Below are 23,954 nucleotides of genomic sequence, written 5' to 3' on the forward strand. Positions count from 1 at the left end.
ATCAGGGTCCCACAGGCTTGACTGCTTCTCCCTGCCTTGTGGAAGGTTCCAGAACATAGGAGTGGAACAGGTCAAATAAGTAGTCTGAATATTTATGAGGTCTCAGCCAATCCCTGGGGAGGCATGCCCAGTAGGTGGCTGCAGAGCATATAAATAGTCTATCATTGGAGCAGTCAGGGTTTTTGTCCTGGAGGAGAAGTTCCCAGCTTGGAGGGCTGCTACCCTCCCAGGTAGCCCAGCTGAAAATTACCTGAGCTCATCGAGGTCTCAGCTATGCTAATGCTGGAGGTCTCCTTGCTAAGGCTAAAATGTGAAAAGCTGCGCTTAGTGTTACATCTTTTATGAAAACATAGACAAGCTGTCAGGGCTGGGTTCAGCCGTTCCTTCTCTGAGCTGGCTGCTCAGCTGTCAGCTAATTGCCAGCTCACATCTCTCTCCAAAGTTACTCAGCTGTTGATGATATCCTGCTCATCAGTCCTGCCTACTTAAGCCGTCCAGTCCAGAGGATCTCTGCCTTCGCCTTGGTCAACATCACAGAGACGATCTCCTGCGTTCCTGTTTAAAAACTTGCTTTGCTGACATCCCTTCTGGCTCCAGATCCTGCTTGCTGTTCCACTACGTTGATCCCTGACTTCTGGCTTGGCTGACTATCTGTTCCAGTTACTGAACTTTGGCTATGTTTTGACTACGTTTGTTCTTTTTACTTTTATTATTAAACAAGTGTGATTTAACTGTACTTCTGTCTCGGTCTGATTTCATGGTTTCAGACACAAACAAATGAAATCAATTATTCAAAATACAAATTGAACTTGGATACAACAGCAGCATCCACAAGTATCCCCAATACCTTGATGCACATAGAATGTATTTGAATAAAAAGTGTTGTGCTATAGTATCCTTCCAATAACGATCAAAGTAAGACCATCCATATAACAAGTGTCAGTGCAAAAGACCATCAATAAATAATATATCTACCGGTGCTCTAAATAACACACAATTTTACCATAAGTGCTCTGGACACCTGCACTTTTCAGATATGCTCACCAGACTTTTATACCCGCCAAAGCTAAGGTCAAACATGCTGATAATATCAATCCCCACAGATAGTGAATGAAAACAGCTCCGCTTTTTTTATAATTTATGCTCTCGTTCAAAAGAGGGATAATACCCATTCATGCAAATTCTCCTCTCCTCAACAGCAGGTACTTCAACATCTCTCTTAAGACGTTCTTTTGAACAAAACATGTCAGGGTGGGGTCTGTAGCGGTGACATCATCACGCTATCAGTGACTGGTGGTTTTTTTATCTGAATGCTCTATTGCTTTTTGAAGCTTGTGAGTATATTTAATTAATTTTAAATAAACAGATTTGAATCTACTGCACTATGGGGCTTTTCTCCTTTTTGCCTACTTGTTACGATTTTGCCTAATCGTTATCCCTTGCCTCTAGTACGTGAACTTTTTCAAAGATTAGGAACCGCAGCCATATTCACGAAGTTAGACCTCCGTGGAGCTTACAACTTGATCCGTATCAGAAAAGCGGACGAATGGAAGACGGCCTTCCGTACTCGATTCGGGCACTTCGAGTACCTTGTCATGCCATTTAGATTATGCAACGCTCCCGCAACCTTTCAACATTTTGTTAACGATATTTTAGGTGATTACCTGGACTTGTATGTAATAGTATACCTTGACGACATCTTGATCTTCTCCTCTTCATTGACCGATCACCGTAGACATGTTCGCAATGTTCTAACCCGGCTCAGGCAACATGGGCTCTATGCAAAACTTGAAAAATGCGAGTTCGAACGTCAATGCATTCAATTCTTGGGCCTAGTCATCTCAGTGGAGGGTATCAAGATGGATCCTCAAAAGGTATCTGCTATTCTGGACTGGCCCGCTCCGATGGATAAAAAAGGTGTACAACGCTTTATTGACTTTGCCAACTTCTACCGGAAGTTTATCAAAGGTTTTTCTACAATAATTGCTCCAATCACTGAATTGACCAAGCAGGGAACCCGATTCTCTTGGACCGATAAAGCCCAGTCGGCTTTCTAAAAACTCAAAGAACTATTCACATCAGCCACCATTCGGAAACATCCTAACCCTGTCCTACCATTTGTCTTGGAGGTCGACGCTTCGGAGATCGCAGTGGGAGCGGTGCTCTCTCAACGACAGGGCGCCAAAGCCCTCCTCTATCCAGTAGCGTTCTTTTCACGCAAACTCTCGATGTCAGAAAGAAATTATGATGTGGGGGATTGAGAACTTCTGGCCATCAAGGTAGCTCTGGAGGAATGGTGTTACCTGTTGGAGGGTGCTGCACATTCCATCCTGGTCTACACCGACCACAAGAATCTGGAATACCTGAGAACAGCCAAAAGATTAAGACCACGTCAGGCCAGATGGGCACTTTTCTTTTCATGATTCCAGTTCCACATAGCTTACAGACCCGGTTCCAAGAATATAAAGTCAGATGCTCTTTCCCGCTCTTTATGTTTTACGATTCAGAGAAGACCGTATCTCCCGATACGATTCTTCCTTATTGGAACTTCTTGCTCCTCCAAGGGGACCTTGTCTCCTTGTCTCCGGATAAGACAGGCCTCTGTTGGAATGCTTCTGTACCCTGAAAACGATTTGAGAGAGGCCCTGTTTTGGCGAAGAGACAAGATCGTGGTTCCTGAGAATTTAAGGGTAACTGTAATGGAACTATGTCATGATCATAAAGTGGCCGGACATTTTGGTGTCCTGAAGACCACTGAGCTGGTATAGCGCACCTTCTGGTGGCCTCAATTATCCTGTGACTGTAAAAATTTTGTAGATTCATGTAACACTTGTGCTTGAAGTAAAAACACCAGGACAAAGGCCTGGGGATTATTAAAACCTTTACCTGTTCCAGAGAGGCCATGGAAGATGATAGCGATGGATTCCATCGTGGAACTGCCTCCCTCCGAGGGGTTTTCTACTATTTTTGTTGTGGTAGACAGGCTGTCCAAGATGGCACATTTTCTCCCCATGAAGGGTACACCTTCGGCTATGGACACAGCAAAGATTTTTGTCAAAGAAGTTGTTAGGCTGCATGGAGTCCCAGCAAGCATTGTGTCCGATCGGGGTGTCCAATTTACCTCAAGGTTCTGGAAGGCCCCCTGTGGTTCCCTCGTAATCAAATTGGCATTTTTTTCCGCCTATCATCCCCAGACGAACGGGCAAACTGAGAGAACCAACCAGACCTTGGAGCAATACCTCAGGTGCTTATCTGCCTTCTCTCAGGATGACTGGGTCTCCTTATTGCCTGTTGCAGAATTCTCCTACAACAACTCCTTGCACTCTGCCATCAATCAAACATCACTTTTCGCTAATTACGATTTCCATCCATCCTTTCTGCCAATCTCAATACCTGAATGTACCGTTCCGGCTGTCTCTGAGACTATGAGTTTCTTTTCCACCAAAAACAAACTCCTAAAAGAAACTATGGCCAAATCCCAGGATTACAATAAAAAAATGTTTGATAAGAAGAGGCGTGGAGAATTGATCTTGGAGCCCGGCAACCAAGTGTGGTTGTCCACAACAAACCTGAAAATGACTTGTCCCTCTAGGAAATTAGGCCCTAAATTTATGGGTCCTTTCCCGGTGAAGAGGAAAATAAATGATGTGACCTATGAACTTGATCTGCCAGACTCTCTAAGAGTCTTCCACGTGACGTTACTGAAACCTGCTACCTCTAATCCTTTTGCTGGCCGCACTATCGGCCCACCCAAACCTGTCATAATTGACAACGAAGAGGAATTCGAAGTAGAGGCAATCCTAGACTGTAGAAAAAGGAGGAATGGAATCCACTACCTCATTAAGTGGAAGGGGTATGGCCCTGAAGACAATTCGGGAGGGGGCACTGTCAGAGAGCTTACCTTGGTGGTCGTGGTGCTGGCCACCCTGGGGCGCGCCGGTGTGCGCGTTCCTGTACGCGCTACTGTGCATGCTCCTGCAGGCGTTGGTGTGTGTACTGGAGTGCGGGCGCGTGCGTGTGCGGGCGTGCGCGCACGCCTGTGAGCGTCGGCGTGCATGTGCGCGCCGTTGGCGCCAACTGGCCTATTTAGGTTCGCCATGCACTCTGCTCAGTGCTGCCTGATCATCAGCTCCCTGTGCCTTAGTTCCCATTGCCTGTCTCGTGTTCCTGTGTACCTGATCTCCTTACGACCCGGATTGCCTTTGGATTCTCCTGTTTGCTGCCTGTACCTGACCTTGGCCTGTTTGACTCCGCTTCTGCCTGCTCCTGTTGTACCTTTTCTGCCAGCCTGTTGCCGAACTCTGCTTGTGCACTGATCTGCCTGTCTTGCTCCTGCTCAGCACCTGGAACCGGTGTTCCTGACTACTGACCTGCTGCTTGAAGATCACCTCTCATCCTGTACCTGGATCCCTCCAGCAGGCTCTCATACCATTCCGCGCTCCCGTGCCTCCTGTCTGCTCTACCAGGGGCCGTGAGTCGGATAAGTAAGGGAGTCTACCCTCTGCCCAAGCGGACTCATCAGTCTGGTAAGTGGAAGTCTGACAGTTCTGCAACTGCTGGCTCCCCTGTCTCCCTAGCATCTCTGGAACATAGTGAAGAGGGTAGAGTCTGAGTTGGCCCTGGATACAGCCTCAGCCTATCCCCGATTGGGAGAGTGACTAGCAGGGGCTAAGAGGTGTATATAGGAGCTAGAGCAGAGAGTAGCAGAGAGTAGCAGGGCCCTTTGCCTGCTGGAGAGTGACCCATCCTGAAAATGCTGCTAAACCTTCCAAGGCTTAGAGAAGCTTTAAGAAGTTTTCTAGCTCACCAAGGAGCAGAAGGATCACTCCAAAGTCACAGGAGAACCCAGGCAGTATCTAAAGAGGATCTTTATGGGATACTTTTGTGCCAGTGTCAGCTGAAGCTGGAAGAGGGCTTTTAGATTGTTTGTGAGTAGGCCATAGAGAAATCTTAGGAGAGAGACTGTTGCCTTACAACCATTTTGCTAGAGGGACTGTTCTAGACCTGCTGCCAGGGCCGTGTCCATTGTGGAAATCCCCTGTGCTGAGCTATTGCTACTTTCTATACAGAAGACTCTGCTTTATTTCGGTTAACCGTTGCAAGATACAGGCATAACCCACTTTTAAGTACACAATGGGGTTTATTTACTAAAGCTGGAAAGTGCAAAATCAGGCTCACTTCTGCAGAGAAACCAATGAGTTTCCGGGTTTTATTACCAAAGCTTAATTGAACAAGCTTGGGTTAGAAGCTCATTGATTTCTATGCAGAAGTGAGCCTGATTTTGCACTTTCCAGCTTTAGTAAATAAACCCCATTGTGTACTTAAAAGTGGGGTATGCCTGTAGTGTCCTCCTTCACCTTGCTAGTTCTAGGAATCCCAAAGTTTTTCCCAATCCTTATTCTAGTTCTACAAAACAAATAAAAACCACAAAAAAAGACACTGCCTGACTAAGATGTGAGGACTGAGTGGGGCTTGATTCACCTGGCTGAAAATACCCCATGCCTGGCTGTTTGCACCATCAAGGGGTCAGATATCCAAATATGGCAGCATACCTTAAGTCCCCTCATCACTTAATTTCTTGTTTGGCAACAGGTAAGATTTACTTTTATTACAACACAAAATATAATTAGATGTAAGAACACACTTTCAAATTGCCTTGTTTGCCCAGAGATATATAACAAATTGGAAATGTACTTAGTACATGCTTAAAGTATATGTAAATCCTCACCTTGTAAAACAACCCATTTTGTTTAAAATAGAAATGAAAGTAAAATCATTTGTGTATAGCTATAAAAAAGCTATTATCTATAAAAAAAAACATTATAAACACCTTTTTCCCCCTTTTTATAAGTGATCACCTCTGCTCTCAGCTGCATAAAAGCTAATCATTAGAGGAGAGTAGGCTCAGTTCCCAGCAACGCTGGAGAATTGACAGCTGTGCTCTCATGCCTAATGTGGTCAGTTTTTAATAGGAAAGCAGGGGAACTGGAAGGTATACCAGGGATCTCACAGTAACGAAGCAATACAAAGACAATAGTATACTTTTTACAAGCATGTGATACAACAGGCACATATCAGGAATATTAAATGTTGGGTTTACATATTCTTTACGTAAACTTATCCTTTAAAGTGACCTCGTCACCACAATAAATAAGGTATAGTAAATACGCAGGCCAATAGTCAGAGGCAGAATTAACATCTCCTGGATTGTTTTTACCAGGCCAGAGTGATGGCCTGTGAATGGAAAGTTATGCTTTCTGTTAGATGACAGAAATTTTTATTTCTCTGCTTGAATACAGTAACAGAGCTGATGACTCTTCTTATGAAGGAATTTCTTGCAGGACAAAAAGGCTATAGTAAGTCAATATTTTACTGTTTGGAACTATGCATTTACTGATGACACTGACTATTTAAGTGAATCTGTATCATTGAGAAAAAAGACGTAGCAATTCCTAGATAGCAGCTGTGTAAACTCTGTAAAAATTGACTTTACCTTCAAAAGTCCATCTTTGTTCTTTCTGCCTGGATAATGACATCATCCCTCCTTTCCTGATTGGCTTATTTATTTTCTACTGGCACAGGTCAATTGAAGAATATAGTTCACAAACATATTTTAGTTGTGTATTTAGGTTGAAACTTATACTTCCTTTATTAAATTAAACATTAATTATATTTTTTGCATAATTATGTACTGTGTTAATAATGAATCTCAATGTAAACCTTTGCAGTAAGGAGCATCATCAGTCCAGCTTCCATTCTGTTGACAGAGCCTGCTGCTGGGACCAATAAGCTGGTATCCAGAGTCACATGTGTAATGGACTTCATGATCTACGAGATATTTAGACCCAAACTTTTTTCCATTTTCAGGATCTTCCAGTGCTGGGCAAGTAACTAAAAAAAAAAATCATACAAAACAGTAAGTGACTTGCGTTTCAAGAGCACATCTGTGTACATGGGTTCTTCAAAATATGCAACAAATTATAAGTTCTGACTACTATTATTTCAAAATAATGATATAACTTAGTCCAAAATGTATACCAAAAGCTGTAGATTATTGTGTTAAGTAATTAACCAAAAAACTGTAAGTTTTACAAAATGTTGATATTACTTCTGCCTTTTCCCTAATTAAAACTGACATGAATCACACAATTTGCCACCTACAGAATTAAAAGGCTGAATCAACCAACATATTTGAATATACATACTGAATATTTCAGTGCATTTTGATACAGTTTTATATACTGTATGTCTTTGTGACAGTGGGAAGATCTCTCTGCTTAAGTTCCCAGGTCTACATAATAGATGCAGTCATTAGGTCTAGAGCAGGAAAATCTTTTCTCTTGACACATCAAGAGGTATAATATGTCAGCAGTTGGCTCTGCCCACTAGATTGGGACTGATTTAGTGATTTGCATATGTGGACTTTTACTACATTATAAATTAAAGCATATACCAAGGCAAAAAAACATATTCAGTGCATTTCTGGAATACGTGCACATTTCACCCATATTTTATTCTATTAAAGAGGTTGTAATTCTCCCTGTGTAATTTGTACCCATAGATAAGTCTAGAATAAGGCTTACCTTAAGGGACTGTAAAAATCTCCTAAACATGCGTCATCAGCGCATGCACTCTGAAGGAATGCCATTTCTTCAGGAGAGTGTGCCGTGACCGGTGGCTGCAGCATGCATGCGCGGGAGTGACCTCATGCGGCTCCGGCCAGTCAGGGAGCCGGAGTCCACGACCCCGGAAGGAAGAGGGGCGAAGATGGATGCGGCCTGCAGCGGGGAAGGCGTGGGCTTCATTTGCTGGTAAGTGTCATTTATTGTGCTAGTTTGCGATGCATACTAGCACATTATGCCTTTACTTTGACTAATTTTTAGAAAGTAGACATTCAAAGGTATTAAATAAGTAGCATGGTGAGTTTTTTTAAGTTGTAATTTTTTCCCACAATTCTTTGCAAAATGAAGATTTTTTTTTTACAAAATTGTCATATTATCAGGTTATTTCTCACACACAGCATATGCATACAACAAATTATACCCCAAAATACATTCTGCTACTCTTCCCGAGTATGGTGATACCACATGTGTGTGACTTTTACACAGCCTGGCCACATACAAAGGACCAACATTGAAGTAGCACCTTCAAGCGTTCTACCACCATAAATGACACATCTCATTTCTCAACCACCTATTACACGTTTGAATGCCCTGGAGCACCAGGACAATGGAATTGCCCACAAAATGACCCCATTTTGGAAAGCAAACACCTCAACGTAAAATCTATGAGGCATAATGAGTCTTTTGAACGGTTCATTTTTTTCCAGAAGTTTTTGAAAAATGTGGGAAAATGAAAACACATTTTTTTTACAAAAAGTTGTCATTTTATAAGATATTTCTAACACATAGCATGTATATAGCAAAAATTCCACCAGAAAATACACTATGCTACTCTTCCCGAGTATGGCGATACCACATGTGTGAAACTTTTACACAGCCTGGCCACATACAGAGGCCCAACATTGAAGTAGTATCTTCAGGCGTTCTAGGAGCATAAATTACACATCTCATTTCATTCCTACCTATCACACTTTTGAAGGTGCTTGAGCACCAGCCCAGTGGAATTACCCACAAAATGACCCCATTTTGGAAAGCAAACACCCCAACGTATATTTTATGAGGCATGGACTGCAAGTAGGTACTCAGGTACTCTGATGGGCTGCAGATACTGTAGGTACTCGAGTACTCTGATGGGCTGGAAACAGGTACTCGGGTAACTTGATGAGCTGCAGACAGGTACTCGGGTACTCTGATGGGCTGGTGACAGGTACTCGGTTACTCTGATGGGCTGGTGACAGGTATTCGGGTACACTGATGGCCTGGTGACAGGTACTCGGGTACTCTGATGGGCTATAGGTAGGTACTCGGGTACTCTGATGGGCTGGTGACTGATATTCAGGTACTCTGAAGGGCGGTGACAGGTACTCAGGTACTCGATACGCATATGGACTGTGACAGGTACTCAGGTATTCGGGTGCTCAGATGAACTGTGAAAGGTATTCGGGTACTCAGAAGAACTGCGACAGGTACTCGGGTACTCAGATGGGCTATGACAGGTACTCGGGTACTCAGATGGACTGTGACAAGTACTTGGGTACTCTGATGGACTGTGACAGGTACTCGGGTATTCTGATGGACTGTGACAGGTACTCAGGTACTCTGATGGACTGTGACAGGTACTCATATGGACTGACAGGTATTCATATGGACTGACAGGTACTCAGATGAACTGTGACAGGTACTTTCATGGGTGGTGACAGGTCCTCTTTATTGGGGGGGAGGTCAGTGTGATTGGTGTACACTATAAGCGGTAACGAGATGCTACCGCAATCTCCTCCTCACACACGATCGGTGTGTAAGGAGGAGAACCCAGTAACATCTCGTTAATGTGGTTTGTTGACATTTTTTGATCGCCTGTGAAAGGATCACAGCTGATCACGTGGTAAACAGCCGCCGGCCAATGGCTGTTTACCAGCGTCAGTGACAAGCAGTGTTCCTGGGAACACGCCGCCACTGAGGTGCGCGCATGCGCCGTGCAAAGTGGGGCGGTACCACCTGTGATCGGCTGTGACTTTATCACGGCCAATCATGTGGTAAACAGCCATACCCAATGGCTGTTCACCCCCCTCGGTGGCGAGCAGTGTCTCCGTGACATTCCGCCACTGAAGGAACAGGGATGTGCGTACACGATCGCGCGCATTCCCTGTTTAAATGGAGGGACGTCATATGACGCCCTCCCAGAACGAGAGCCGCACCACCTGGCTGTGATATGACAGCCGGCGGGTGGCTAGCGGTTAAAATGTGTAGCACTAGGGGGCATGGCCGAATGTGAAGCAGAGAAGACGTGCTAAGGCTGAGCTCCGCTCCTGCACTTATCCTGGCAGATAATCCTGGGCTGAAATCTTCACTTTTCCACCTTAATCCGGCACCCTGGGGTCTAAGAGGACTTACAGCACCAAGCGGGCTTCTCCGCCGTCTCCGGGTAAGCCCAGATTCTCTTCCACGGCTATTACCCGGTCTTCAGCCGCCATCTTGCCCACGAGGCTCTCTGCAATTACAATATCCGCCGGCACTCAAAACCCCCTGGAGCTGACCGCTGCTCAGGTGGCTTCTGATGCAGAACTATTAGCGGCTATTAAAGCGGGCAACGATTCTGTTATGATCAAGATTGACCACTTAGTCACGGATGTCAGCCTTATCAGACTGACTCCTGAGACCTCTGTGCCCTGCAATTACAAGTGAAGGCTCTACAAGAATAGTCCATAGACACATAAAATAGACTTAGGAGAAATAACATCCATGTACTGGGACTTCATGAACGTGTGGAGGGCTCCAGGCCTGCGGAGTTTGCAGAAACCTTTCTCCTCTCACTGCTAGAGCTTCTTGCAATGCCTCCTACATATGTAGTAGAGAGGGCACACAGAGTCCCTCCAACTTCTCCGATTCCTGGAGCCCCACAGAGGCCCCTCCTGCTCAGATTATTGAACTACAGAGATCAGGACAAGCTGCTTGCAGCAGCCAGGGAGAACCTGCGCTTTAACAATGCCAGAATTATGCTCTTTCCCGACTATTCTCTGGAGGTACAGCAGAGACGCCGCTCCTTTACTGAAGCAAGAGGTCGCCTCAGAGAAAAAGGCCTAAAATTCAGCCTACTATACCCAAGCAAGCTCCGTGTGATTGATGGTGATCAGGCGCATTTCTTCACGGATCCTGAGACAGCACTATCCTGGCTGGATGGTCGTGGATGAATTCACAACAAGGCTAACACTGCTACCTGGGAATTGTTCTAATATGCCAAGGTTTGAATTTCCAACTTTTATTTTCATGTCCCCCTGTTTGATGGTCCTCAGATCCTGGTGTAAATCTGCTTGCATATGTGACATTGAGTCGGGACATACGGTTGATATACGCTGATCCCCCTCTTTTCAAACATTCCAGACCCCCATCCTTCCTTTTCTGTGGAACGTTCTAGCACTATATTGAGAGCTGGACTGCTCGCCACCTTGCTGAGGACACATCCCACTTACACGTCAGAAGAAGTCCTACAGGACTGTGTCACCACTCTGTCCCCCCCCGTATTGTTTTTGTGATTTGGAACTACCTCTCCCACTCATCTCCCCTGTTGGCAGACTCTTGGTGGTTTCTTAGTTCCGGAACCCTGCCATTGGAAGGAGACGGACATTGGTCAGTCGCCTGGCGACTGGAGTGTAGTGCAAAATGTAATTTAGAGTCGCAACTGCAGTTCTAAGTTTAGGTTTAGGGGTAAAACTATTCCCAAGCTCTCCCCCTTGTTTTTGGAGGGAAGATGGGACATAGTAAGGAAAGCACATTGTGCTTGGGTTGTTTAAGCAATGTTTTTAAGTTTTTTTGTTCTCTCTTATAAACTGTTTAAGTGCTGATGATACCTGGTATGATGTAACAGAGATTATGCTGCTTATGGGTTGTTTCTTGGTGCGCCCCCTCAATCATCCTAATTGGTCATTCTCACTTACCTCACATGGCTGACCCCCTAGCTGATTCCTTCACAGTCGTTTCGTGGAATGTGAGGGGTCTCGGCTCCAAATTCAAAAGGGCCTTACTGTTCCAATATTTAAAATTTCACGCCCCCAACTCTTTATCCTTCAGGAGACCCACCTCATGGGCAGCAAAATCTTGACATTAAAAAAAACGTGGATACAGAGGGCTTTTCATGCCACGTACTCTACGTATGCAAGGGGAGTGTCGATCCTAATTCACAAAATCTTTCCATGTGTGATTGATGAGATGTGTACGGACCAACAGGGTAAGTTTGTCATTGTAGTATTTACACTCTTGTCTCAAAGATATGTTGTGGTTGGTTTGTACATACCTCCACCTTTTTCACCCAATATACTATATATGGTTATGGATAAGGTTGCATCCTTCGGCCCGGGTAAATTACTAATAATGGGTGATTTCAATGCCACCCTGTGCCCGGACTTGGATAGACCTATTCCCTCCAAACACCACAATAGAGATCTGTCTGCCTGGGCTCAGGCAATGGGTCTAGAAGAGATCTGGTGGTGGAAGCACCTTACCACCAGAATCTATTCGTGCTTCTCCACCTCTTATAAAACTGCATCACACATAGATTTGGCATTCTCTAATCTTACACTGATGGCAGATGTGCTGGAGGCTTCCTATCTGCCAAGCGAGCTGTCAGACCATAGCCCATTGGCAGTGGTACTCCGCTTTCCTGCGTCTAGGATTGCTGCGCTTTGGATACTGGGGGCACACTGGGTCTCGCATCCGGAGCTGACTGACACATTGCCCCCCCTTCTTGCTGAGTTCTGGGAGCGGAATGCCAAGTCCTCCTCTACGGGCATTGTTTGGGATGCATTCAAGGCCTACACTAGGGGGCAGTACATTTCGTCCATATTAAGAAACAGCAGTCAATCGAGACCCGATCACTGCAACAATCGGTGACGACTCAGACCTCGGTATACAGCTCAGATCCCACCCCTGTTCACTTTGATTTGTTGATGGCATTCTAAAAGAACTCCACCTGCACTTAGCTGAGGTCACACGACTTGAGGCCCTTAGAGGTAAACAGAGGACTTTTGAGCAGGGTGAAAAAAATGGTCGTCTTTTGACCTTATTGGCACAAAATGACCAACCACTCACACTTGTCTCCGTACTGCAGACCTCTGAAGGTGAGAGGGTAACCGCTTCTTCGGAAATCTTGCAAACTTTTAGCTCCTTCTATAAAACCCTATATACGTCCACCTTAACCTCTGATGGATCCACTGGCACTCAGGCTTTCAGACCAAGAACGGGAGACACTGGTCCAACCATTTACAGCCCTAGAGGTCCTGAACACCATCCACTCCTTTCCTTCTGGAAAGGCGCCTGGGCCTGATGGCCTTCCAATTGATTTTTATAAGGCACATGGTGATCTATTAGCGCCTCTGTTGGCCCAACTTTACACTACCTGTTTAACTGATGGCAAACTACTAGATTCCATGTACCACGCATACCTGACCTTAATATACAAATCCCAATATCCTGTGCCTCTTACCGACCAATAGCGTTACTGAATAATGTTTTGAAAATACTGACTAAATTGCTGGCCCTTCGACTGTATCCCCTCCTACCCTCTTTAATAGATCCAGATCAAACTGGCTTTATGCCCCATAGGTCCACAGATGTAAACCTTAGAAGGCTGTTCACTAACATACATGCTCAACACCACAACACGGGGTTGAGAGCGATAGCCTCACTTGACATAGAAAAGGCTTTCGACACTGTGGAGTGGCCCTTTCTGTAGGAAACATTACGCAGTATGGGATTCCCATTAGTGTTTATCCACTGGCTTCAAGTGTTGCATAAATGCCCCACCTCATCGGTGAGACTGGGAGGGGGATTGTCCACCCCCTTTAGACCGTCTAGAGGAACTCGGCAGGGCTGCCCTCTCTCCCCGGCTCTATTTGCTTTAGCCATTGAACCGGTGGCAGAGGCATTGCGTACCTCCCCTCATATCAAGGGGCTCCGTCTTGGTTTGCTGGAGGAGAGGGTAGCCCTGTACGCAGACGGCATGCTGCTGTTCCTCAATGACGCTGGCCCATCCCTGCAGGGTGCATTGACTGTACTAGACGCCTTTACAAAGGTTACTGGACTTAAGATAAACTGGTCCAAATCCTTGCTATTCCCCATAGATCGAGCGGCTAGATCTACATCCCCCCCCTGGTCTGTCCCCTACAGTTGGTAGACACTTTTAAGGACTTGGGGGTACAAATATTCACCCAAGCCTCAGATTTTATTTCGCTAAACCTAGACCCAATACTGATAGACACTAAGACGAAACTCAACTCATGGTGTAAGTTTCCTCTTTCCGTTTGGGGGCGAGTGAATCTTATTAAAATGAAAATCATTCCCAAATACATTTATCTCTTTCGTCACTCCCCACAATGGGTACCCAGATCTTTTTTTTAAAAAGTTAACCAATTATTCTCATCTTTTCTGTGGGGTCCTTCGCCGCCTAGATACAAGTTGACGACCTTGATGAGGCCGACAACGCAGGGTGGTATGGCATTTCCCGATTGTTATAAATATTTTCTAGCTACCCAGCTGGTAACTGTGGCCTGGTGGCTACACCCTGATAAAACAAATTCATCCACAGTCCTAGAGGCCACGGTAGTGAGTTCGTTAGAGGCCCTCCAGTTCCTAATTTTCAGAGGCCCTCGTGCCCCATACCCCCTGACACCCTCTATGCGCACCACCCTGAGAGCATGGCGGGCAGGCTTAGCTATTGAAAAATATAAACCAACTGAGAATTCCCCTAATGCCCCGATATGGCTAAATCCAAATTTACCTCACATATATAAACTCCCAGATCCTTATGCATGGACCAAACAAATAGTGTCACAAATGTCATTATTATCCCTGTCAAGCTGTCCTCTTTATATAATATACCACATCACTACCAATTTCGTTACTTCCAATTATCACATGCTTTTGCTGCACAATTTTCACGCTCTTCTTGCATCATAGTTCAGTTGGGGCTGGAGAGAACACTCAGAACTAACTGTACTGAGAAACCTACTTCACAGCTATAGGCACACTTGGTCTCAGTGTCTTTGCCATCTCTAGATAAACTCTGGGCTCACTGGCAGCATGACATACCCACTCTAGACAACGATGAATGGGACGATGTTTGGGATTTCCCTTTTCGATCTCTAGTTTCTATACGTGATAGGTTAGTGCAATTCAAAATTGTACACAGAGCATATTTCACTCCACATAGACTCCATATGATGAACCCTGATTGTCCTGCAGAATGTTGGAGATGTGGAATCTCACCAGGAGATTTCTCACATATTTTCTGGAGCTACCCTAGAATTCAGCAATATTGGAGGGAGGTACTTGACATGATAAATAGAGTCGCACCAGCCACACTGCCACAAGTAATGGAGGTTTGTCTCTTGGGACTGATTGAAACGCTTGTACCAACTATAGCGAAATGCACACTAGTGGGATTGTTACTCTTCTACGCCCGGAAGAATATTGCCATACAATGGAAGAAACCCAACCCTCCCTCTTTGATGCAATGGAAACGTCTGGTTTATGATAATCTACCCTTATATAAGGACACATACACGAATAGGGGATGTCCATTGAAATATGATAAGGTCTGGCATACTTGGTTAGCTGAACCAGAAACGGCTTAACTGAGACTCAGCAATGATCCAAGATGATATGAGTGGAGAGTCTTGAACAGGGGGAGGAATTTCGACTTTTATGAAGTCGTGAGTCGGGAATGGGGAGAATGCACCACCTAGATGACTAATGATGTGATATACACCATACACCCTCAGAAATGTAATGTATTGGCTTGAACTGTTATATAGATGTATCATAGCACTTGAGTCGTATGTGTATTGTTTGTATTGAAAATGCAATAAAAATAATTTAAAAAAAAAATGTGTAGCACTCAACCCCCAAAAGACCGATGAGAATATGCCCAAGTCTCCCTTGCTAGTACAGAAGCCTCCAGTAACATACAGTGCACACAATACAGACTCAATCTAGAGGATATATTTTTAGAATTTATTGCTGAATAACTTGAACAGGAGAGGGGTTTAGGGTCACAGGATACTCCAAAATAATAATAGCAATCAATAGGAGAACAATGTCACACTAAATCTTCATAACAGTCACACAAGAAAGTCCCCAAATTTTTTTAACAGAAGTCCCCAAATTAGGTCCTACTTACAGTGTCCCAGTGTCACGCTTACCCCTAATGTTGGTGGTCAGACACTATAGCTAGCTTCTGTGTTCTTCATCTATAGCAGCTCCTTTTGCCATAAGGCAAGCAGGCCTACCTCTACTCGGTTGCCCCCAGGACTTATACACAATGCTACCACACCAGGGCATGCGCAAACTGAGCAAAGCAAACAGGTACTTGCAGCTGGCACTCAGGCAGAGCGGTAAAATGACAGTCCAGGTACAGAGCAGGGAAGGTTCAGAATACTCTGGGTCAATTCATAGACAAATGCAGGCAGAGTTCAGAGAATAGTCGATATCCGATCCGAGGTCATCAATGAGGAAATCCAATCTGGCAGGGCAGACAAACAAGGATCCTTGAACACAATTTACATACGCTATCACAAGCATGATACTGCAGGCTTTGGTGGCTTAAATCAGGTTTGGTCTACACCCAGAGACTGACCACATCAATCGCCTTCCAGGTGAAAAGGCAGAGAGAATATATCACAACCAAAACCAGGATGCTGGAATGAGACCAGAAGCTGTTAAAGAACAAGAACGTTTATATGCTCCTGACACCCAGAAGCTGTACACCACTTAGCTTTTACCAGAAGATCCTTCTCCAGACCAGGACTTCTGGCAGTGCCTCTTGCACTGATCCTTTACCAATCATCCCCAGGCCCTCAGCCCAGGTCCTGATGAGGCTCCAATTGTAGCAACAATCCTCTTTGCAATCTTCTCCAGGCCCTCAGCCTTAGGCGCCTTTCACATGGACGGCTATTCTGCCGCAGTTAAAAGCATGTTTTTTTTCTGTGAAATTCAAGACTCCAGACACTGTGATCAGCTGCATTTGTACAGTGCGATTAGCTGCGGTTACATTTAGCTGTGGTTTGCCATTTCCATAGCAACCCAACAGGGTACCGACTCGTATTGAACAGGGATCCGACTTGGATCCCCGCCAATGCCAGGTACTGTTTGGTATGAATCTTGAGGGGGAACTCCACACCAAATTTTAAATAAAAAACCGGCATGGGTTCCCCTCCAAGAGCATACCAGGCCCTTCGGTCTGGTATGGATTTTAAGGGGAACCCCTAAGCCGAAAAATGGCGTGGGGGTCCCCCTCAAAATCCATACCAGGCCCTTACCCGAGCATGCAACCCGGTCCATCAGGAAAGGGGGTGGGGACGAGCTAGCGCCACCCCCCCGAACCGTACCAGGTCGCATGTCCTCAAAATGGGGGGGTTGGTGCTTTGGGGCAAGGGGGGAGCCCTGCGGGCCCCCCACCCCAAAGCACCTCATCCCCATGTTGATGAGGACAAGGGCCATGTTGATGAGGACATGGGCCTCTTCTCGACATTCCCGTGAGAGGACCTCGCTCACGGCATTACAGCGTGAGGGAGCGTCGTGTCAACATCTCAGGAAGAGAAGAGGGAAAAAGACGTCTCAGAAGACGGGCTCCTCCGCTAGCAAAAGAGTGGCAAAAGAGCAGAAGATAGCGGAGGAGCCCCGCACGAAGGAAGAAGGCACCGGAGAAGAACCAGAGAGAGCGGAGACAACACCGTGGAGAGGGAGAAGAGGCCTGAGAGACCCCCGAAGTCAGAAGAAGACCACCGAAGTCAGAAGAAGACCCCTGGAGCTGCCTAATAAATTACTTTAAAGACCTGTCTACTATGTTTTTTTTTTAATTGACACTTTTTTCCCCCGTGAATGGGTAAGGGTACGATGTCCCCCATACTCATTCACATAGGGTGGGGGGCTGGGATCTGGGGGCCCCCTTATTAAAGGGGGCTCCCGGATTCCGATAAGCCCCCCACCTGCAGAACCCGACAACCAACAGCCAGGGTTGTCGGGAAGAGGCCCTTGTCCTCATCAACATGGGAACGAGGTGCTTTGGGGTGGGGGGCCTGCAGGTCTCCCCCCTTGTCCCAAAGCACCATCCCCCATGTTGAGGGCATGCGGCCTGGTACAGTTCAGGAGGAGGGGTGCGCTTGCTCGTCCCCACCCCCTTTCCTGACGACTGGGCTGCATGCTCGGATAAGGGTCTGGTATGGATTTTGAAGGGGACCCCCACGCCGTTTTTACCAAAGGGCCTGGTATGCTCTTAGAGGGGAACCCATGCCGGTTTTTTATTTAAAATTTAGAATGGAGTTCCCCCTCAAGATTCATACCAAACAGAGCCTGGCATTGGCGGGGATCCAAGTCGGATCACCGTACTTGTCGCTCATTGAGAAAGGAAAAAACATTTTTCCTTTCCCGATGAGCGAGCCAGCTCGGTGCTGCTATCCGCAGCTGACACAGTGCACTGGACGCAGTCAATTCTATTTTTTCTATCCGCACCAAACCATGAAAACGCAGCTAAACGCAGTATGTGAATGGGGCCATAGGAAAGCATTGCGTGCATTTAGCTGCGGTAGAGAACACAGCTAAAAGCACAATTCTACCCGTCCGAGTGAATCGGGCCTAACTCTTGTTGAGGCCCAGATGGCAATCTTCGACTTAGTAAAGCTGCCTCCAGAGGCAACAGCCCCAGGAGAACTGGAACCCTCCTGGCAGAGAACAAAACATTCTGAACAGGCCTCCCAAACATTTATTACCTCCCTAGCCACCTTTTGTGCACCACCTTTTAATGGATTGGCTGGACATGATAAATATTCATACTGGTCATTTGACACTCCATGCCCTGTGTTCTGGAAGCTTCTTCGAGAAGCAGGTGGGAGAAAATTAAACACCCAGCTGGGAAACCCTGACCAGACAAAAACAATCAATTGCTGCTCCACTGACTGCAGTGAAGCCAAAAACTAAAATTAGCCTAGCAGCCTAACTAGAGGAAGGCACTACACATGTAAGCCTAAAGCTCAACTCCAGGCTGCTTTGAAATGCACCAATGCATTGGGGTCCAACAAGACTTCATCGGTCAAATGCCCATTTGACAAGGGGGCAAGGAAATAAGTACAAATATTTACATTATACCTTGCTACCCCCACTCTCCACTGCTGTCACACGCTCTGGGTTTTGGAATGGTCCTCGCCATCCTCCCATACAATGCAGAACTGCAGGACTTGCATTGTGCGTAAAAACATCAGAGAGCTGTGAGCAGCTAGGCGATGTAGTGAAGTGGCTGCAGCAGAAGTAATAAGGTAAGTGTTTGTACTTATCTCCCCTTCCACCTCACCAGCCAAATGAGTATTTCACTTATGCAGTGTGGGGAGGGGTCCCATTGCAAGGATACATTTAAAAGTCCTGAATTGGGCTTTAAATTATTTGTATTTGATTTGTAGCACCACATTAAAATGCTTTGTGCCAGAAACATTATTTCAGTCTTTATAAAAGGGATCAATCACAGAATAAAATGTGGTATTTTGATGAGTTAAAAGGTACCATAGAGCAAAGAGTTGGCTCACTACTTGTAGAGATACTTGCGAGCGATTTGACCATACATTCGCAGCCTGGAAAACCCACGCACGTGACACAACTATGGCCTCATCTAGTTTAGACGTTTCATTACTTACTTTAGCGGATCTTTCCTTTGGGAGACTTGTCCAGGCGAACCATACTTTGAACAACAGGCTCTACCTAAAAGTAGACCCAATATATCAACGAATCCGGTGAGAACTATTGCACATGCTTTCTTCTCCTTCCCTATATTCTTTTTCCTATTATTTCTTTTATCCCCTCTTTTTTGATTGTTATGTATTTTTTGCTGTGTTACATCCTTGGGATACCTAAGTATCCACTTCTGAGGTACCTGGACGGTCACCAGGTTTCTGACTGACCTAGGTACTTTGAGTTCACTTATGATGTTTACATTATGGGAGCCATATATGCAATCTAGACTCTAGATCTAAAGCTTATGAACACCCTACCCTCTTCCAGTTTGGAAGGGAGGCCTGTCCATATAGACCAAATGTCTGGGACAGGAAGGGTGCCCCTCTGGTTATTACAAGTAGATATGTCACCCTGTTGATATGGTTGTCCGCACTTGGACCAAGCTAAATGTACCCCCCTGTATCCCCCATTCCCCGCCCCCTTTTTCCCTTTGTCCCTACCCCTATTCCCCCCCCTATTAATGTGACCTTGGACCTTGTTGTGATGTCAAACTGTTTATAAAATTTGAAAATGAAAACAAAGATTATATGAAAAAAAAGTACCATAGTTCCCAAGTGGAAGAAAAAAAAAATGGTAACATAATGTTTAAAATGCTAGCTCTCTTTCATAGTGCTCTTGACTAAATCAACTAGTTTCATTACATCGCAACACTTTCACCATCCCGTTCAATTTTCCAAGAACCAGAAGGTGGTATTCTTATGGCTGTGCTATAATACAGAACATAGATTCATACTGCTTGTTGTAATATGACATTTTTTAGGAGCCCTTGTGTCATCTGAGGACAAGGATTTTTTACTAATTACAAAATTCGTTATTATGACTAATATTTTCTCTGTCCAATCCAGACAATATAAATGTCAACTGAAATATATTTTAGACTGTCTTTAAAAAAAAGTCCTTTAATATTTGTTTTATTCATTAGGCAAGCCTGAGAAAAGAAATCATTATTGTTTTATTGCAGTTTTATTGCAGCTCAAGCAGCTAAGAACATTCATAGGGCTGTGCAGCAAGTAGTAATCATTCAAAACAATGGAAATGTAACAATCAATAAGACTTCACCTCTCAACAGTTTAGTGCAGCTAGAACAATGAAAGCTTGCTGCTTACTGGTTAAATAGATTGCTGTTCTTTGCCAGATGCTGCTTGTTTTATTACAGTGGAATTCAAGCCTAACGCTGACTATTCTGAAAAATGTTACCTTCCACCTCCTCTTACCTGCCCTGCCTACCCTGTGTAAAAAAGATCTGCACAACCTTATGAATTCAATTCTACTTTATATAAACCTTAATATGGTGCATAGTATCCTTAGCATCATGGCTTACAATGATATAAATAATAAAGGTTTAGCAGCAGGAAGGATGCATCATGATCAGTGGTCATTGAAGCAGGGCCTGTGTTCTGCCGAGAAAGTTCCTCTCGGCGGATAAGGACCCCCCTCTACTCAGTAGGAGCCGGCGGAAATAGCCGAATCGAAATAGACTAGAAATCAGCTGTACACCGCGCCTGTAAGAGGGCCCCTCGCGGGCTCGCGGGCTCGCTTCGCTCGCCACGCTTCAGGCACAGCCTCGCTGCGCTCAACACTTTTTTATTCTCCCTCTAGGTCCACTTGGATGGTGGGGCTTGAACCTGGACCTAGGGCGCTGGCACCATGTACAGCTGATTGAAGTTTTTCATCTTCGGCTATTTTCGGCGGCTCCTAGTCATTCATAATGCGCAAGCACAGCGCCTGCGCAGTACAGGGGGGTCCTTATCCACCGGGGGAACTTTCTCGGCAAGACACCGGTGCTTGACTATTTTGCACCCCAGGCAAGACTAGTATACATGCCCCCCCATGACTAGGGGTGTCGCTAGTCTTGCCCAGTGCGTGGGTGACTACAACAGGGAACAGGGTCAGACAGAGCAGACTCACCGGGCAGGATAGTTTCACCTATGTCTGAAGACCTGATGGTGCCTGCCTCGTCCGGCTCCCCACTGTCCTTCTGTGTTTTCTCAGGTGCCCGACTCGTCCAGCTCCCCACTGTCCTTCTGTGTTTTCTCAGGTGCCCGCCTCGTCCGGCTCCCCACTGTCCTTCTCCACATCCTCAGCTGTGCCCGACTCATTCCGCTCCCCACTGTCCTACTCCGTCTCCTCAGCTGTGCCCGCCTCAACTGGCTCTCCACTGTCCCCCCCCCTTCTCAGCTGTGCCCACCGGACATTCTTCAGCCCCTCATGGTGCCCGGCCAGGCTAGAGGGGAAGTCAGTGGCCATGGCTGCACCCCCTAAGCAGCAGTGCACCCTAGGCAGCTGCCTAGTTCGCCTAGCGGGAGCGCCGGCCCTGCATTGAAGCCTAGATGCTCAGACTAAATTTAGCAGCATCAGAGTGTATCAGTTTCCTTGACTAACTCTATTACTAATTTGCTGACTAATATAAATGAGCATACAGTAGCAGAGAGTACAAAGAGAGTTACAAGAGAGGTACTTAGTAGTACGCGAGCACAGCAGTGCTATGTAACGGACTGTTGGACCAGACCAAGGGCCTAGGCTTGAGATCTGAGCCATGGCCTTTGTGTTTTGAAGTAATGGTGGATACCCCTGCGAGGGTAACCTTTCATTTACCTTTCACAAGTAAACATATTTTTGGCTGGAGTGAACTCACTGGAGACGTACTACACCTTGAGTGAAATGCCCACACATATCACAAGTGGTGCCCGGATATGGACAGCAGTGGCATTTTTTCAGATCCTCACTCCAAACCATGAGTTTATGCCAGGAACTTTTATGTGCTCCACAGAGGGGGTCTCCAAAGTCCGGCCCATGGGCCACATCAGACCGATTGAACATATTATCTGGAGAGCAGCTAATTCACACACTTGCACTGCCAATCTGTTGCCTTTTGCAAACTCTGCAGCTGTCGGCAGTATTTGGCAAGTCCAAACAAGCAGCAGACAAAGCTGTTCCCCGAACCTCTGATGCTGTGCTGTGGAGTTGGTTGCTGGGACCCCCAGGGTCATCAGTGCAGCACCTCCCGGCTCCCAGCTCCCAGTTCCCAGCTGCTGTTTACATTATTGTTCCTTCTGCCTACAGCCTGCTTGTGTAGCAGCAAGACTGGCGCTATGGGGAGACTGGGGCAATGTAGGAGGCAAAGGGGTCAATGTGCTGGACATAAATGTGCCACTCTGATGGGCACACAGATATGGGAGAAACTCTGATGGGGACATGGATACGGAGGAGATGCTGATGAGAACACAGACATGAAAGAGACTCTGATGGGGAAACAGTTATAGAGGAGACTCTGATGAGGCCACAGATATGTGGGAGACTCTGATGGGGACACTGATGTGAAAGGAGACTCTGATAGGGACACAGATGTGCTAAAAGGCTGTGATGGGGACACAGAAGAACAGAATTGCTCTGTCGGGGACACAGATGTGTATAAAGGCTCTGATGGAGACACAAATGTGGGGAAGACTCTGATGGTGACACAAATGTTGAAAAAGACTCTGATGGGGACACAGATGTGGAAGGAGACTCAGAAAACTGGAAGTTGTTCGTCATGGTGGGATTTTAAAGGCTCAAGACAAGCTTATAAATGGGAAAAATTGCGCTTAGTGAGCTATTAAGTTGATTATATGACACAACAGCAGGACTCATAAATGTGTACACACAATATAAACAGAAAAATAACAAAAATGTTCGCATGTCAAAATTGTGATATATATAAAAAAACCCAAAATAGAGTCAAAGCTGCGCTCAGATCTAAAACCACAAACAGACAATTGTGAAAGAAAAAAGCTGCCAGTACCTACAAAAGTCCAGTATCTGACTCCTAAAATATGGTAAACAGCAAAGTGCAGCGCTATATATATAAATGTGACATATAAAAAAATATAAATAAGAACCCACCAAATGACATCATATCAGTCAGTAGATACATAAGCAAAATCAATCGATCAAAAAACAAACTTTGTTCACAAGTGCGTGTGAAAAAATGTATATAAAAAAACAATATGTGTAATAGTCCAAAACATAATAGTAGAGTCCACAAAAAGAAAAAAACCCTCGTCCAGGAGAGGTGTGATAAGAAGTAGATAATCCACCAAGGAGTGTGTGAGTAAGGTCTGCTTACCGGACGGCGATGACTGCTATTACAGCAGTCTCGCCCAGCATAGGGATTATGGTCTCCCAAAACCACAGATACAGAGCGGGACCAGTAGCTTTAACACTCGATCATGATTCAATGTCCCCAGTGTATGGATGATCTCAGACGTATTCGTAGACAGCACATGCAGATCCCGGGGAGTCAGCAGTGCGGAGCGCTAATCACAGACAGGGATTGTGATTAGCGCTCCGCACTGCTGACTCCCCGGGATCTGCATGTGCTGTCTACGAATACGTCTGAGATCATCCATACACTGGGGACATTGAATCATGATCGAGTGTTAAAGCTACTGGTCCCGCTCTGTATCTGTGGTTTTGGGAGACCATAATCCCTATGCTGGGCGAGACTGCTGTAATAGCAGTCATCGCCGTCCGGTAAGCAGACCTTACTCACACACTCCTTGGTGGATTATCTACTTCTTATCA

At 45.6% G+C, this 23,954-nt stretch overlaps 1 protein-coding gene across 1 annotated transcript in view; it reads right to left on the reverse strand.

The window, feature by feature from the left end:
• Nucleotides 1-23,954, reverse strand: part of FBLN7 (fibulin 7) — a 182,505-nt gene that overhangs the window by 40,932 nt on the left and 117,619 nt on the right. The window contains exon 3 of the mRNA XM_073628039.1: nucleotides 6,721-6,891. Coding sequence (XP_073484140.1) covers nucleotides 6,721-6,891 — 171 coding nt within the window. The remainder of the gene's footprint in view (nucleotides 1-6,720; nucleotides 6,892-23,954) is intronic.

Source organism: Aquarana catesbeiana, linkage group LG04, assembly GCF_042186555.1.
Source record: "Aquarana catesbeiana isolate 2022-GZ linkage group LG04, ASM4218655v1, whole genome shotgun sequence".
Taxonomy (NCBI): Eukaryota; Metazoa; Chordata; class Amphibia; order Anura; family Ranidae; genus Aquarana; species Aquarana catesbeiana.